At 43.9% G+C, this 17,935-nt stretch overlaps 1 protein-coding gene across 1 annotated transcript; it reads right to left on the bottom strand.

Annotated features, from left to right (window-relative positions):
• Positions 1–16,264: 16,264 nt before the first annotated feature.
• On the bottom strand, positions 16,265–17,182 carry LOC308043622 (lysophosphatidic acid receptor 6-like; the record flags this gene model as incomplete). Its single annotated transcript, XM_080349802.1, has 1 exon — positions 16,265–17,182. The coding sequence occupies one exon, from the start codon at positions 17,180–17,182 to the stop codon at positions 16,265–16,267; it is 918 nt and encodes a 305-aa protein (XP_080205928.1).
• Positions 17,183–17,935: the final 753 nt, after the last annotated feature.

Here is a 17,935-nt window from a genome sequence, read left to right as displayed (position 1 = left end):
CCAGGCTCACTCCTCACCATGTCTCCTCCTGAATGTGACGTGGCTCAGTGTGACCCACTGGGCAATGCAGGGTGTCCTGGTGGGTGTTTGTGGTGGGCAGGAGGCCAGGACAAGGGGCAGTGAGGTGGGATGGGAATGACATGGGTGACACAGCGTGTCCCTGCTCCCGGGCCGTGAAGCAGAGTGAAGTGCAAGGCTGTGTAGCCTTTAACACACAGTTGCAGCTGCTGTGGGTCCTGGGCAGCTCTGCTGTCTCTCTGGCCCAGTCAATAAAGAGGTGAATCTCTGCAAGGCAGCAGAGCTCCACTGATGTCCCACTGTAGGCCATGGCTGCGGGTGGAGCTGATGGGTTTCTCCAGCCTTGTGTCCATCCCGGCCAGCTCTGCTTGCCTGGAAAGCTGAGTTATGTTTGCACAGGTCCTTCTTTCTGAGTTGTTGAGATCCCATCTGTTTGTGGATGGGTGCCGTGCCAGCATGCAGAGTGGTGTCAGCAGCAGAACTGGTAGTTACTGGCAAGTGCAGAAGCAGGTTTTTTTCTCTTTTTTTTTTAGCAGAGTGTGTATTCTTGCATAACTCCCGATGAAAGCTGTTTTAATAGTAATTAATGTTGTCCAGCTGTGTATCCCATTATCTGCAGGCACCATTGTAGTACAGTTATTGATACAAGGCAAGATCCAGCTGATCGATATACTGCAGAGAAATTGTGTGAACAAAACTGCATTTCTATTGATCATCAGACAGAAGATTTGCAGAGTAATTAAATATTCTTCCCTCTGTTCCATAAATATAATTAAAACTAATTAGGTTCTTGAAATGCAGGCAGTTTTTTGGCTTGAAAGAACAGAGTGAGTTTCAACTTGGCATATTTTTGTTAACTGGTTTCCAGCAAATCTGGACTTGTTCACCATCTGTTGAAATGAGCTTGTTGTTTTAGAAGAGGAAGGATAAAGTAAATGCAAGCACAATCATTAGCTCAGCAGAACCAAAAAAAGTGAATCTATTTTAGAATAATACTTTTAAGTAATAATATTATGAGTTAATTATGTGAAAACAAAACAGGATCTCAAAATGGTCATGTCATGCAATAGGAATTTTTATGTCTTACAGGCTGAGATTTTTTTTGTGTGTGTAAATGTAGAGTCAACTATAAACATTAAATTTTACCAGGTAGAGGAGGACAGTTTGGTCTCATTCTGCTTTAAGCTTGATGTAAAATGAAGTTATGTGCACTTCATGCAGGTTGATAAGGAAGGTTTCTCACTGCCAGAGGGGTATTTGCTTTTCTGTGGTACCATTGCATTTTTCCAGTGATAACTTGCTACTAGCCCTGGCATTTCATTGTGAGTGGATGACAAGAAGTGGGTCAGAGAATTGATTCATTTACTGCAAACTGGTAAATTTAAGCCCTGTGTTTCTCCTTATTTCTTGGAATCTAAGCCTGCACTCAGGTGAGCATATAGACCTTTTTTGCCCTTCCTTCTGATTCTGCATGAATTAATGGGTCATTGAATATGCTAACTGTGCAATTCTGCAGCTGTAAGGACAAACCGTGGTTCTTTAAGGTGAACTAGCGTAGTCACTGTTTCATACAATGAGAATGCAGTTGTCTAGAAAGAAAACGTAAAATGCTTTGTATATTTTGTCTCGTAGGACTCTTACTTCTTAGGAAAAATCCATGGGATAATAAAATCTTTTACCTCTGATATGTAAGATGTGTGTTTGTTCGGAAAGAAAAGCACATCCCCTCCATGAAGCTGTTGCTTGTGCGAGGTGGCAGCCAGAGGGACCATCCTGGTGGCATCTCAGAGCTGGGCAGCAGGAGATGCTGCAGGGTGGAGGCATCTCCCCGTGGGTGGTGGCAGAGCTGGGTGGGCATGTGGCTGAGACCCCCATGTCAGAGCCTACCTGTGCCTGCAGGCTCTGGGGGGCTTCTCCACTGGGAGCCCAGGGGCAGCCCATGGTGAGGAAGTCGCTGCCAAACACAGGTCTGTGAAGCAGCAAGATGCTTCTGCTGCTTGGGTGGCTTGTGGGTGTTGGATATTCACGCTCAGCCTTGCTTCTCCAGCTGCCTTCTATGCAGAAATGTGTCTATTTGCCTGTGGCCTGAGCCTGCTGTTGCCTTCTGGCAGGCTCTGCAGGGCTGCCCTTCGAGGGCTGCCCTCCTCTCCTCCCTGCTGTCACAGAGGCACTCCAAAGTCAGTTTTAGGCAGAAAACAAGTTCCAAAACAGACTTTATTCTGGCTGGAAAAATGCAGCCAATAAACCAACCAAAACAGGGTTTGTACAATTAGTTAGCAATCTGACAACATAAAATATAGGTTCAGATATCAGTTGAGGAAATTATTGGGGTGCAGCAAAATGAGAATAATGAGGATTCACAGTGTGCTTGCACACACTCACAAGAAACACAGCAGAGCCCTCTGACTCCAGGGTACTCACTTGAAACTATCACCCACCTGGGTTAGGCAAGGACTTATGGAAGGATATATCCAGTAAATTATCACTCACCCAAACAAGGAGGTGAGGCGGTCCCAATTCTGGGAAGTTTCCTTAGACAGTGTTCCAGTCTAAGGGGAGGGCTCCGGCTCAGCAGACCCGCTGCTCCGAGAAGACCACACAAAAGGGATCTTTGGCGGGACCCCTGTTTATAGTGTGATCAGATCTGGCTGTGGGCATTCCAGAAGCTTCTCAGCTTCTCTGGACCCCTCCTCTGCTAAGGACCCTGTCAACTGACTCCGGGTGCCACAAAAGAGGCATTAGCTGCCCCATTGAAGGCTCTAGTTCTCAGAGAGGGGAGTGCAACTGCCACACCTGCACACAGCAATGCAGGGCCCTTGGTGCTCTCCTGAGCTTTCTCTTCTCCTCTTTCATCCTTCTGGTAGGGAAGTGTCAGAACATTGTTCCTGAACTTGACTGTTCCTCTTTCCAAAATTAGTCTCTGGTCAATGAGTGAGGAAGTTCATGTTTCACTTGTTATGGTCGTTTTTGCTGCATTTTGCATGTACCTCTTCAGTATCTGGATGCTTTTTCCATTACTGGGAATCTGCAGAAGGGATCTGCACCTGACAGTAACTGTGATTGCCAAAGCCTCTTCTACCAGTATCTGCTGATACTAAGAACATGACTCATGCGTTTCAATAAATCTCATTACCTTTAAACATAGTCAGTCATCTCAAGTCTTGGCCAGTGCAAGGAAAACCAGCTTCTACTATGAAATCTTGCATTTTCTTTTGAACATTCTCTCATGGCTCAGTTTCTCATTTCTTGATGTTGTGCTTGTTGCCCCTTGTTCTTAGGATACTTGAAATAAGTCAGCTCTGCTTCCTAATTGAACTCACACTCTCTGGCAGAAGGCTGATTTATTTAACTCTGTGGTGGCACATACAAAACCTTGGCAATAAGGCCTGATTTAGGAGGACTGTGTGGCAGATGTGCAGTTGAAACCCTAAGATGTGGGTCACTATGACAGCAGCTAGCACCGAATATAATTTACCTTTTATTTTTAGTATTGCATGTTGCAGTGTAGCTCAGGGGTTGTTACTAAGCTTTGCGAGGCAGTGCTCAAAGTTTTGGTTTAACTGTGGGAGCATCTGCTTCCAGACTCTGGTGGATTTTTTGGTTTTTAAGTGTACTGGAAGCCTATTAAATTAGCAGTTGAGGGGAGGGACCTCATTGTCTCTTCTAACACGTAAATGAGCTCTTGATTTGTCACAAGTCCTTTACAGTTATGTTCACAGTCCAGTCTCATCCCGCAAAATGCAGCTGACTGGAATTTCTGCAAATTTGGGACAAGGAATGTTTCTGCAGTGGGAAGCTGCTCTCCGCAAATCACCTTTTGGCTTCGGGGATGAAGGGATGAAAGGGATTGTTGGGCCACTTTTATGCTGTGAAAAATTAAAATATCTGTCAGTGTTACCCTGTGAAATGGCTCCTTGATTCATGTACCTGAAAACTGAGCAGTCCCCAATTTATTATGGTTTATAAGGCTTTCGGTTGTCTTTACTAGGAACTGACTAGAACACGTTTAGCTGAACATGAACAGCAGTCTGGTACATTATGTTGATGCCAAGCTAATGAAAGCATGTTCTCCCTCTTACACATACGTCTGTGCTTGAAGATGTACAAGTTGTTCCCAAGCATTTTGCTGCCATCATGCTGATTTTTCCACCAAGGACATTATAAAAGTAAGTATTGTGGATGCTGTCACAGCTTCCCAGAGATATAAAACTATATATTCCAATAAAGTTAGCCTCCCAAGTTAGTCTTCTAAGTCTAAGGAAAATGCCAGTTTCTTGCCCTTTTAGTAAGTACAGTTCCTGATGGTGGTGTTCATGTCTTCATGAAATCGATGAGATGCTGCAGCTCCATTAGAGGGAATGTTTTCTGAATTAAGTGAACAGAAAGCAGAGTTTGAGAGGAGAGAGTCACTAACAAGTATGAATTGAGCTGTAATGAATATTTTCAGCTGAAAAGAAATAGTAGAAAAAGGTGGAGGGAAGCATGTGAACTTCCTAATGTTAAGCTGAAGCATTTGGTTTAATATTTTAGTAATTAAGTTGTTGTTTCTTGTTTTGAAACAGTTTTTACCTAAAAATGGCAAATTAAAGTGGTCAAGTAACACGGGAATTAAACAAACACTGTTTATTTTGCGTTAAAAGAAACATTTATGTTTACCAAAATGTCAACAAAGCATTACTTTTTTTTTTCTTCATACTGGAAAAAGCTGACATAACCTAATTTTGGTTTGATCTGAAACTTTTTTGTTTTGTTTTTCAAGAAAAGTCCTTTATTTTCTAATCCAGTGTCCGGCCTTATTGCCAGCAGGGCTCAATGAGGCTGGAAAGGGAACTGGAGCCTGAAGCAACATTTGGACCATCCAACTTGTCATAGTGAAATTAGGAGCCTTTGCTTCCCAGAGAGTAAGAACATCTCTAGAGGGTGATTTTGAGTGCTCAGCTTAGAAGTTTCTGCATACCTTAGTCTTCTAAATTCGACAACCTGACACTCATTTGGGTCAGATATTTTTACTGACTGGTTGTATATGCTTCCACACCTCTTCTGTAGGACGGGCTGGAGCAGGGTGCATTAGTCAGGCAGGAATAGAGCATGGTGCAGGGACTGCTTGACAATTCCCAGCACTTTTAACTTCTTCATTCTTGGTGAAATTGTAGAAGAAATGGATGGGTTGAAGAATCAAGAATTGGATGTTTCCTTAAGTTTGCCAAGAATATTTGCTCTGGGAATATTATTATTCATAGTGAATGTGGACTGTGTTTTGTGCCAGCTAGCACAAAGATGTTCTGCAGTGGAAGCCAGTATCTTATTGTATTCGTTTGGATTAATTGATGTGAAAAGACCAAGTGTGTAATTTCATGCTTGAACTTCTAGATCTGTATTTGAATTGAACTGAGATCATGTTATGCAATGATTGAAATATTCTCATGGTTTGACCAGGGAAAGAAGTTTCAAAAAAGAAAACAACTTCTTAATGTTGAAGAAAACCTCTCAAATTTAAATTTGTCATCTCTTAAAGAGATTTATCTTGGATGTGACTCTGTTCCCCCATTTTTTACTCATGGAGCAACAGTAAAGGCTTTGGTTCAAGCCTCAACTCACTTCTCACTCTTTTTAAATGGTGATTTTGTGGTTACCACTGCTAGAACAATCGTCAATACTCATGAGCCATTCTCCCTTCTCCACAAACTGTTGCATGTTAAAACGCAAAGAAGCAGCTATAATCTGACTTGTTTTGGTACTGTGGATGCACGAGGCTGCCTTCTGTAAACACCCCTGTGTCAGCAGCTTTGTCAGAGCATCGCCATCTGCAAAATCTGCAGAGGTTTTGGGGGGGTGCAGCCTGCTCCTGGCCCCCGGGTACCTTCTCCTGCGGTGTGGCTGGGTCTGATGGTACCAACGAGGCCTGGAAAGCGCCTGTGGGCAGGCAGGCAGGCACTTAGCAATGCAAATCATTAAGAAATTTGGCAAGCTGGATGTGAGAAATGAAAGAAAATTACAGCTCAGTGTTTTAGAATGTATAGTGGCCTTTGTGGTAATTAAACCAGCAGCACTGTGTTAATGATCTCTGTAGGGGAGTACTGGAAAATACAGACCAATGCAGTTACCCTTTAGAGAAGTGTTTGGACCTGACACAGCCATGGTTTCAGTTTTGAGTGCTGAAAATAGCAACTTTAGGCAGCATTTTATGACTTGGCTGAGTTCAGTTTGGTCTCCAAATGGACTGATCATTTTGTAGGTTGAATACTTGGGAAAAGTGTAGTAGGGGATGTGGCGGTGTTATACACACTAAGAATAAAAACTGGAGGTCATTACAAAACTGTCAAAAAAAAAGAGAAGAAAATGCTTATAGAGGAATAAATCACGTGCAGACACCTATATCTATAGGCTGCCTTTAAAATTAGTTGTGACTGGCTTCGCACAGCCGCTGCAGCCCCAGGTCCCGGTGCAGTAAGCAGTGCAGGTTGTGTGGGTTGGCAGCCTCACGCTGCTGGCTTGCTCGTGTCGCAGGTTGTGCAGCTGATTGCTTTTGTTTTTGCAATCATTTTAGCAAGATCTCAGGGCTGCCAGGCTCATTGTGGAGGCAGGGCACAGGGGGCTCGGTGTGTGGGGCTGGATGCTGGCTCCAAGTGCTCCCCATCCTTGGCCTCCCCCAGCACTGCTGAAGACTCCCTGCATTATAAGGACCTTTCAACACATATTTCAAACATACATTTGGATGCAGCACAGTATGCATGCAGCTTGCCAGGGGGCTCACGTCCCTTTGTAGGACGCATACCACAAAGGCCTTGCAGCATGCTGCCTTTGAGGCTGCCCAGTGGGGTCTGGGATGCTAACAAAACCTCCTTCTTAAAAACTAACAGCACACCCAGTTATTGAGCAATGCTGGGAAAATCCCATGGCACCACCTGCAGCACTTGTTTGTGCACTGGTCCCCATGGTGTAAATGAGGCAGACACAGAGCAGGAGGTTTCACCTGTTACTCCCTCGGGCAATGAATGTGTCTGGGAACAGCAAACAGGTGATTTCCCACTCCGCTGCTGGCAGAAACCCTGTTTAACCATGTTGTGCTTTCCCTTGTGGACAAGGTCATTGTGAAACTGTCGCCTAAGTCAGGGGTCTGGGTCAGGGCAAATGCAGTTAGCCCCTGGGACCAACTTAGATGGCCGCAGTGAAATGACAGATATTTTGGGCCAGACTGTCATGTTTGCCTGTGTTATGCCAGCTGATGGCCTGTTGGGAACAAGCGCTGAGCTCATCCAAAGCCCACACACCTTGGCTGGCCTGCCAGCCACAGAGGCAGCCCTGACGTAGGTCTTTATCAGGTTATTAGTTGTATTTTGAGGACCGCTGCATGTTCAAGGGGGTCACAGCTCTCAGTCTCTGCTTGACCCCAGGACCCGAGAAGGAAATAAGTGCCAGTTAAGCATATTCTGTCTCCTGCCCTACTTTGGTCACTCTTCTCCGTTCGGTTTAAGACATCCAGGTCCCCTGCGCTGCCAGGAGGGGCTTCTCTCTTGGTGACAGCAGGCTGGGCTGCTGAGCAGTGAAAAAATAAAATAAAAAAATTTGCCTGGTAAAAAGTGCTTTGGGAAGCGTTTTACAGTATTTGCGAAGTAGGCATTTTAAACTGATGCTCATCCACCTCTTCAAGGAACATGAGCACTACTGAAGTACGGACAATTGCAATGTAGCTTGGGCCCTTCTGAAATGTGAGGCAGGTTTGCAATGAGCTTTTGGATCATCTCGCTCTGAGCTTTATAACAGCTTTAAAAAACGATTCAGTTAAGATGTCATGGATATAAATGCTTTATCTTTCTCCCCATCCCAGTGTTTTAGTGTTAGACCATGAAATGCATGAGCAAACAACAAACTCCAACCTAGTCGCCTTTATAACAGCAGGTACCAAATAATGAATTGGCTGGTTAAAATGTTAAGTGAGGAGAAGAAGGCATGTAAATTCTGTAATGAGGTTTGCAAAGGAAATGCACTTTGCTTTCATTTTGTGCTTTTGATCAAGTTGTTTAATTGCACCAAAAGGTAAATATTTGATATTAATCTCTGTGACAATCTGAATTCATCCAGCATAGCTGTTTCTGAAATGCTGTCTCTCTGCAGGAGCAGTCTCTATGCTTGTCCATAGGGACTTGGTGGGTCTTTGCATTTTCAATCACTTTTTTTACCCAAGTTTTTCATTAACAGTAAGTGCTTGACTATTTTAAGTTATGACTGCTGGAAGGGCAGCTCCATGTGGGGCTGTTTGCAGAAGCTGTAAAATCGATTAATGCCTTCTAATATTTGCACCTCTCAGCATGTTCAGTTTGTTTGCTGTGAAACCTGTGGGCAGCGTAACCTTAGGCCCGTGCAGTTGTAACAGACTTGGCCAAAAAGTGGATTTTGTTGAGCAAGAAGTCTCTCTGTGTCTGACACCTGCCTACGAGGGCTCGGCAGCCGTTGCCATCATGGCTCCGGTCCCAGGCAGTGAGTGGGGCTGAGGGCTGCTCAGCACCTGTGCCATAGCATATGGGCTGCTTGTATAAATTAGCATCTCATTAGCTCATCAAATGACACCCGTTGTTCAACAGGTTTCCTGGCCGTGACCCCCTCGGCCGGCCGAAGGATGCACTGGGGCAGTGACTCTTGGCGGCAGCACTGAGAGAAGGCAGGAGCCATTGGCTCAGGCCTGCCTGCCCCCAGACTTTATCCTCCTCACGTTTGGCTTTATATTCACTTGTATTAATGTCCTGGCACTCACCCAAACGTGAAGTAAGTGGAGGAAGCTTAAACAAAAAGTTTAATGTTGAAAACGGCATTGTTTCCTCACAGAAACATGGCCCCGTGGGCAGCATTTTGTCATTGGAGCTGTGGGAGTTTCTATGCAAAATCGTCCCTGAGTACAGGAAACTTTTTGAAGTAGTTGCTGTGTTTCTGACTGAAACTGTTATTGAATTTGGCAAATAGCTTTGAGGAAAAAAAAGTTAAATCCTTAGCTGCCCATATTTAAAAGAAGCCCTCTGGCTGCCATGTCAAGGCACAGTCTGCCCGCAGCTGGGGTGTCCTCCCGCGCCCTTGGTCTCTTCTCAGGGGTCATCGCAAAAACAGGATCCCTGGGACACCTCACGGAGGTGAAATTTCAAATGTGGTACCATACTTAGGAAGATATTTTAGGGCAGTTTTGTTTTGTTTTTAGACAAAGCAAATCAGCCACGGTGGAGGGTGTCAGGAGGAGAAAGGGCTGGTGCTGCAGCCTGCTCTCAGGGGATGTGAGGCACCATGCAGAGCAGCCTTTCTTTGTCATTTGCCATTGCTTTCTTATTTTAAAAAATGTGATTAAAGAAATAGTTGACATGGTCAGAGTCAGATGCTGAGCGACAGCGAGCCTTTTCTGTCATGGATGTGCTGTGCTCCGATGGCAATGGTGTAGTTGCAAAAAAAAAAAGAAGGAAGGAAGAAAGCTGTCTTATGTCACCAGGGCTTAACACAGAAAAAACTGCAAAGCCGTTGAGAGAAATACATGCAAAATGCATGATTTATTCAAAGACCTGTCACTGTGTATACCTTTTCTTGGCGTTTTCCCTCTGTGGCAGTTTAAGGCTGGAGTTTTCCCCATTGATGCAGCATTGATGCTTTGCAGGAGGCCTTAAACGCTCTCTGCCTTCAGCTGCAGGTGTTGTCAACAGCCTTCATCAGTGCTTGCTCGCCTTGGGTCCAGGGTGCTGTTGCCAACATCTTCCAAAGGAGATTTGCACAGCCGGCACCTGCCAATGCGAGCTGCTGTTGTTTGCCACCACTCTTCTTTTTACTGCATTTTTCTTGCCTTATTTTATTCTTTTTTTCCTTCTCCTTTAAAAGTTTGGTAACAGATGTTGGAAATTGTTCCCATCTAAGGTTGTGAATGGGAATTAAGTGACAAAAAGAAAGTTAAAGCAAATCGGTCACTTGCTTTTTGTTGCATCTACCAACTCCCACCTAGGCATGCAAAACCAAATCTAAAAACACCCTGAAATTTTGTTTACAGTTTAAAGAGCAGCTGTTACCTCTTGAAAAACCTTCAGCCTAGAAGGATTCTGTTGCTTTGTCTCTGACTTGTATTTCTCATTTGTTATTCTTCCTAGCAAATGCTATTTGCATGAAAACAGGACTTTTTGTTTCACAAGAGCTGATCCATCCCAATTACTTATTCCTCGTTTGGACATTAACCATTGGAGTCTGAGTCTGTCTAGGGTGTGCAATTAAATCAGACCCTCCAGACTCTAATCCTCAGGGATACTGGGCTCATTTCTACAGGAACTGAATGTGATATAGAAAAGGGTTTCTAACTTCAGCAAGATTAAACATGAAGCAGAAGCTGAGTGAATGTGGTTGTAATTGAGAGTGGGGTACAGTAATAGCAAAAACGTAAGTTGCATTCGTGAACGACCTTTCTGACAGGGATGCTTCCCCAAAGTCCTCCAAGGGACAAATATAGCTGTTAAAGAACAGGAATTTGCATGTTCTGCTTCTGGCAATGTTTGAAATCCCACTTCTTCACCAGAGGCTGTGAATTCTACAGCCACAGGTGCCTGGTCTGCTGTCCCATGGCTTCAGTGGGCCACCTGCAACACAGTGCTGCTCCGCGGCCACTTTGTGACCTTCCATAGGCTTCTGGTGCCACTTCTTTGTCTTGTTGGATTTGGGAAACTTGCATAATGGTACTTCGTTTTGTCTTCATTAATACTCAAAATGTTGCAAGACTTTTCTAGGTGTCATCAATTTGGCCAACAAAGTGCTTCCTTCCTCTTGGCTCCCTGTCAGGATGACCTTCAAGCTTTTCTAATTTGACATTTTGTATTTATCCAAGGAAATAATAATTTGTACCCTGAACAGTTTAACCAAAACTTTGGTAACAGAGATTGTGACCTGTGTGGTTCTGTTTATATCTGTGTCGAAAAGACTTGTAAACATGAGGTGGAAGCTGTGTTGGAAACCTAACGTGACTAGGAAGAAGGTTGAAAATAATGTTCCTGGACATATGCAGCTGAGTTCTGGAGAAACAAATACTTTATCTGCAAACAGGATTGTTTTCAGTATGGGATTCTGGCTGCCTTGTTGTGCAAGTTAGACAATCTGATAGACTAAAACTTAGAATGGGTCTATTTACCCACAGGATCAGGGTTTTTATTGCCAAAAAGTGGGACAGAGATTTGGAATGCCTTCTAAAGCTGTTTTGTGAGAGGTGTATGTGGGCATCCTGAGGCAAGTGACACAGGCTTCTTTGAGAGAGTAATAACTCATCATAACATGAAGTATAATAACAATGTGTGTGGTGTGATTATCTCCAGAAATTAAATCTAGGATAAGACTCAGTGATACTGCTTGATTTCTGCCCCATTGTTCCAAAACAAGGGAACACATTATTCTTGCCTCTGTATTCTGTGTAGCAAAGGCAGGGGACATTAAAGGTCTCACTATTGCTACTGGGTGCAGGGTTAAGTTTTGTCTTGCCATTGTGGCATGGAGTTGGTTACAAATGCAAATGTGTCCAGCCCATTGCTTTACCTCCTTCAACTCCTTGTAGCCTAAATGTGTGTTTTCTGAGGAATCATAAGGTGAGGTATGTCAGGCTGTGTGTTTGAATTATGTGTGTTCTGCCTCCTTTAACGTGACTCTTGCAATGAGAGACAGGTAGAGGTGAGAAGGGCCCAGAACAGCCCATCCCCATTCGATTTGGCATTGGAGGCTGGGTGGGATACCCCAGGGCATCTCAAATGGGGTCAAACACCCCTCATTGCACAGCAGGGTCCTGCCTCAAGGTCCCAACAGGTCCCTGCGCAGCCTCAGGCAGGAGCGGCAGCAAAAGCCTGAGTTCAGAGTGTGATAAAGAGCTTTCTATAGCTCAGACTTTCTTTTATCATCTCACTAGTCATATAAAATGGTTTACATAAACATATTTATTATTAATACCAAGTTATTTTACTCTTCATGGGGGGGGGAAAAAAAATCTATCTGCAGGGTTTTCACAGCCCCACCGCCCTTGGTCTAAAGTCCCATTCGTGTATTTCTTCACCCTTTCAACTGCAGCATTTTCGAGCCACTGCACTTCCTGTGAGCATGAATGAAGTCAGACTGGTCTCTGTCTGCAACTCCTCGTGCTTTCCTAAGCTCTGCTTTAAACTGAGTGAAGCTATTTCAAACAGTGTCTTTCGTTGTCTCATAGTTTGGCTGGCCGAGTGAGACCTGGTTAGATGCTGGTTGCTGGGAGGTGGCTTTACTTGTGGTCACAAAGTTAATACTTAGCAGGGAATGTTTGGGATTTTGTTGGTCTACTCTGAAGTGTAATCTAAAATGGATTTCCTGAGGTTTTTGATGCTTAGTTTTGGATTAACAATTGCACGGCAGTGTTTACAACTCTGAACTGCTGATACTTGCTCTCAAGTATGATCCCAGTTTAATACCTTTTTTGTCTTGGAATAGAGAGCAGGATTAACAGGAATCTGTAGCATATAGCAGACGTGAGGTTTTACATCCTTTGGTGTCTGCAAATGGCACTGATTCAGCTTTTCTTCCTGGGAAACATTTTTGGTTCCTCATAGGTTTTTACTTGCATCAGTATCCTTCAGCAACTTTTTAATCACATTAGATGACGTGGTAAATGTCATTCTCATGGAGTGACTAGATATAAAAATCAGAATAAGAAGAGTAAAAGAGATAAAATGAAGGAAAAATAGAGAAGTTGTAGTTGTTCTTCGCCTTTCAGACTAGCTAAAGACACTGATTCATTCGAGTTTGTTGCCATGGCAGAAGTCTCTCAGTGAGCAAGAAACCTGACAGAGGGAAAAGTCTCCGTTTTTCTAGAGAAGTCAGCATCTCCAGAAAACTGAAGACAGAGGCATGTGAAAGGGCAGGAAGGATGATGACAGGGCTGAGTAAGGTGGGCTGCAGCACTTGTCTGAATTGTAGCTTTGCACTGCCTGGTTGCAGATCTCAGAGCAAACAGCACAGGTCGAGTTTGAGGGTCAGAGCACTTTTCCACCGAAACTGGGCACATTCAGGACTCTGCTTGTCTCTGTCATGCCAAGGTCAGCAGTAGGAATGCTCCATCACTAGATGGTGTCACTTAGGTTATTTTTGCTTTTTTATGAGACTTCAATCTCATACCACCAGTAAATGTAGCAGATGACAAGAGCACACAAACAGCTTTCCTGTGTGGGGAAATAATGGTGAAGTGAGCTGGGGTGTGATTTCTGCGTGAGCCTATCTGTAGTACTGCACTTTCACAGCGAAATTAACTATTTCACACTTCTTGTCTGTGTGAATTTCCTCTGAGGGCTTCTCCCTAGTATCTACAATGCTACAAATTCATCTTTAGCTCATGGTGCTGTTTTTCTGCAGAGAAGACAAAGAACAATTTTAACTCTCTTTAGTGGCAATAGAAAAATAAACCACTTTGAGAGGAGCATATGTATATGAAGAATTCTGTAAAAGACTATGCATTTCTCCAGAGACTTGCTTTTCTGAGGTGTTTCTCGTTATCACTGACCACAGATGTGGCATTGCTCATGATAAATACTGCATTCCATTCATTGTGTGTGGACATCTTTCATAAAACATAAAAGACAACACTGAAATCTGTAGGAGATACTGCATGCCTGGGACCTGTGCTGAACCTGTCTTTTTGGGAGATGAATGCTTTGGCTGTGGTTTTCATGATTACACACAAATATCATCAGTGATGTTTTCTGATGGATGTTTTTCCTTCTCAGTCCAAACAGATACTCCGGATCCTGAAGCACAAGATAATAGCTGTATAGAAAAAGGAAATTTGGAAAGCAAAGGACAGATGTGCAGAGTTACTGGATACCTAAGTTTGAATTTTGCTGCTTTCTCAGGTGAGTGAGGCTGCAGGAAACAGAACATGTGGTTTGTTTAAGTGTGAAATATCAAAGGTGCAGGAACACATGCCCAGTCTTAATGAAACCTGAAAATAAGTGGGTAGGAAAGCTACCCATGTGAATACAATACATATATGAATGTCTGCAAGACAGGTCTCTTGGCAGGACACCTGGCAGGCTCAGGGAGAGTTTGATAAAGGCCTCTCAAATTAAGTGGGTTGGTTGGCCCACAAAATTACATCTAAGGAGGCACTGTACTGACCTCTGTAGATACGTCTGAGGGATATTAGGGAAGGGAAGCAACTATTTCAATTAAGAGAAATATTGAAATAAGAGAAAAGGGGTGAGAACTCTCCCTGAGTAACTCTCCATGTCCATTAGAAGAGGTGTGAGGGGAAAGAGCTCTTTCCCACCTCTCCATGGGGACAGGTGGACTCTTAATCTATTGAATGCTCAGGGAGGTGGTGAGAACAGCTGCTTGAGGGGGCTTGTTGCAGCAGCAGGGATTTGTCCTGGCATATCAGGTGCTCCCTTCCAATGCAAGTTCCCGAGACTTGGGTGAAGTCCCCAGGCAGGGCAGCTTCACCATCTCCCACGACCCGCTATGTTTTCAGTGCAGGCTTAAACCCTTTGCCTTTCACTATCCAAATGCAAAAACAAGTGCAAGTAGGAAAAGTGCTCTATAACAGCTCTCCATACTTCAGTCTCATTCTCTCAGAATAAACTAACTTGATTTTTAGCTAAGAACTGTATGTGTTAGTCCTCAGCTCTTGGGGGTGAATAATTTCCAAACAAACCCTGGCTTTTGCTTCCTTTTTTCCCCTCAGATGAATCATTATCTGTAGTCTGGAAAGCCTGTGATGGCTTTAGATTGAAGATTCTCAGGGGTTTTTTTTACTTTTATTTCCTAGCACTTGGTCATTAGTATTCTCTTGGTGCAAACAGAAACCTCTATAGTCTCACTAGATACTCAGTGTCATGATTTGGATATAAAGCCCTACAAATGAATAAGCTGTTACACCTACCCACCCGAGCAAAGAGAAGGGATCAGACCACACCAGGTTCGACCTGGAACATGTTTGTTCAGACATCTAGAAGCAATAAGATCCAGCACAGACCTTTTGTGTTGAAAATGTCACCTTTGCAAAATTATCATTTCCCCCAGAAATCTGAAAGCACACTTCATCACCTGAAGACCAAAAGGACCCTGTAAACACCAGTACACACTTACATCTATGTTGGGTCAGTGTTATTGCCTCCTCATAAACTGGACTTCTTTGGTACAATCTCATAGGTAGATGGTACAATCTCATACATAGATGTAGCAACTTCAAAAAAATTTCACTTTATCTAAATGCCTGTGAGCTCTGATAAGAAGTAACTGACTGGCATGTTGGGCTCCTGCTGGTGGATTATTTTTATTACCTTGTTTGTTTGGGAAGCGGTGGTGCTCAGCTTGCTCCGAGGTCTAAGAGGTTGCTGGGATCCTGTGTTCCTGGCTGCTGCTTTAGGGATCAGGGCTGCTCTTCTTTTATCTCCCAGCAAGGTGGGGCTTGTTGCTTTGGATTCATATATTTGCTGCTACATTGGACTCGGGCTTTGTATTTCATACTCTTGTTTATTTTGGCTCTGTTCATGAAACTGGATTTGTAACCAAGCAGGAAGGAACAGGTATGTGAAAAGCCTGCAAGCAGGAAAGGAGCTGGTGGGGAAGCCTGAAACTGGGATAGTCAATCTGAGCTGTCCAGGGACTTGAGCTAGTGACAATATCAGTTAGAAGTGTCGTGTAGTAGGCACAGGAACTATTGCTACAGCAAGCATTGCACCTTGCAGAGCAAGTCAGCTATACCCATGTTAACCTAAAAATGCCTTTGGATTCAGAGTTACAATAACTTTATTCTTTTAAATAGGATGTGCAAATCTAAACCTGAAAGGTGTGCATGTATGTGGGTAGAAACATACATGATCAGGACAGGGGAGGCAACACAATTTAGTCTGAAGCTTTTTACTATAAACTCCAAGTCCTGAGGAAGTTTTGCAGGTGTGTTTTAGACACAGAGGCTGAAAGATGCTACCACATATAAGTGAACAATTTTTTTTTTCAAAGTATAGAGAAATCGCATCCAAAGAGATACACATCACCATTTATAGAATAATTCCATTTCTTTTTACCCATAAATGCTAACACAAAACATTAGGGAAGGAAATTAAAAAAGCGAGGAGCAGTCTTCTGGGAATGGACTTAGTTCTGTTTTTTATGAAATACATTCAGATCTGAATATTTAAAGTAAATTGCTTAGATAAGTAGTTCGAGGCTCTGTACTTTCCATAAAACTTCTCCACGTATCATCCCAGGTAACTAAGACGCAGCACATGGATCAAGGCTTTCGTGTGGCTGTTTTTTCACTGTTTTGTAATGGAACTTCCAAGGACTCTCTTAAAACAAAATAATAACACACCCCATCAAGACAGCAGTTCAAGTTTGCCCAGCAAAGGGTGACCTGAACGGTGTCTCGTAGCACTTGCTGAAAACTGGTGTGAATTATGTTATTCTTCACCAAAAAATACAGCAAGTATGCCACATGGTAAGGCGTGAAACAGACCAAAAATGCCACAAGGTTTGTCAAGACTATCTTCTCTGCTCTGCTGGTGTGTGTTTGGGGGTTGTATGGTTTTCTGTGCTTTCTCAAACACCGAACAGTCTGAACAGTGCAGAAGGTCATGGCTGCCATGCTGCTGAAGAAGGCAATCTCCAAGGCAACCAACAGGCCTGTGTTTTCCCATGTGCTCTTGGAGAAGTTATGGAAGCAGGAGGAGATGTTGTGACCCTCTCCGTGCAGCTGGAAAGTAGAGACTGTCCCAGCCGAGGTGCCCAGGCAGATGACAGCACAGACCAGAGCAGCTTTCTTGGTGGATCGCAGGGTGGGAGCTGTGAAAGGGTGACGGATAGTGATGTACCGGTCCACGCAGATGCAGAGGGAGATGAGGATGCTGCCATACATGTTCACAAAGTAAAGACTCTCCAAGGTGGAACAAAACACAGACCCCAAGTTCCAGTTATTCTGAAGGTGGTAGGAAATTATTTTAAAAGGAAGAGTAAACAGCAGCAAAGTATCCAGGAAAATAAGGGCTATCATGTAGACTGTAGATTCTGACAGCTTTTTAACCTTGAAAAACAGGAATGACAGAGCCATCAAATTGAACAGCAATCCCAGGCTGAATGTGGGGGCGTACATGATGAGCTGGAACAGTTCCACGGTAGTGCTGATGTTGCTTGTGGCACTGGCATCATTCATATCTCCAGGTATGCTGGAAGGGAAGAAAATCACTTTCACCGCAAGGAAGGATGTAGGTCATATCTAAGACCCGGTACAAAGGCCAATGAGGTCTCTGTGTGTCCTCAGACCTGGAAACACTTTTTCCTTTCAGGCTGCTTTGTGCTGAATTGCAGTTCCCAGTAACATAGAGCTCCTCAGTGCCAAGGGATCCTGGGATGAGGTTGTGCCTCAAGGAGGAACAAGGCTTTCTGGGATCTAAGCCTCACTTGCACTGGCGCCTGATACCCCAGACAGTGCTGCCCTATAATTTAGGTTAGGCAGGGTATAGATGTATCATCCCCTTGGAGCAACACAATCTCTCAGCAGGCCCAGGGTGGCAGCCCCTGATTTTAGGGTTACTTGGGTTGTGGGGATGGAGACAATTAGTTGGATTAGATTTCCTGAATCAGGCTATTCTAAGAGACCTTGGGGAGCCAAGCACACAAGGGTCCCCCGTAGTTATTAATGTGAAGATCCCAAACAGTCGTTGCCATCCTGCACCCTCTCCCACCACCACCGGGCAAACAGGGGCTGTGATTACCTCTGGCCCTTCTGACAAGCTTGCTAAAAGGAGACAGGCAGGAGGTTTTAAACAGGTTATTTATAGCAGAGGTTAAGTCTTTAGAAGAAGAATTAAATTTAAGAACCCTACTTTCTGCCCAAACCAGCCAGACTTACCACAGAGGATAGATTTCTATATGCAGAGACAGGAGCTGCAGAAAATGTGCATCT

The sequence above is a fragment of the Nesoenas mayeri genome (genome assembly GCF_963082525.1).
Source record: "Nesoenas mayeri genome assembly, chromosome: 9".
NCBI classification, from domain to species: domain Eukaryota; kingdom Metazoa; phylum Chordata; class Aves; order Columbiformes; family Columbidae; genus Nesoenas; species Nesoenas mayeri.
This window is presented reverse-complemented; position numbering and strand designations above follow the sequence as displayed.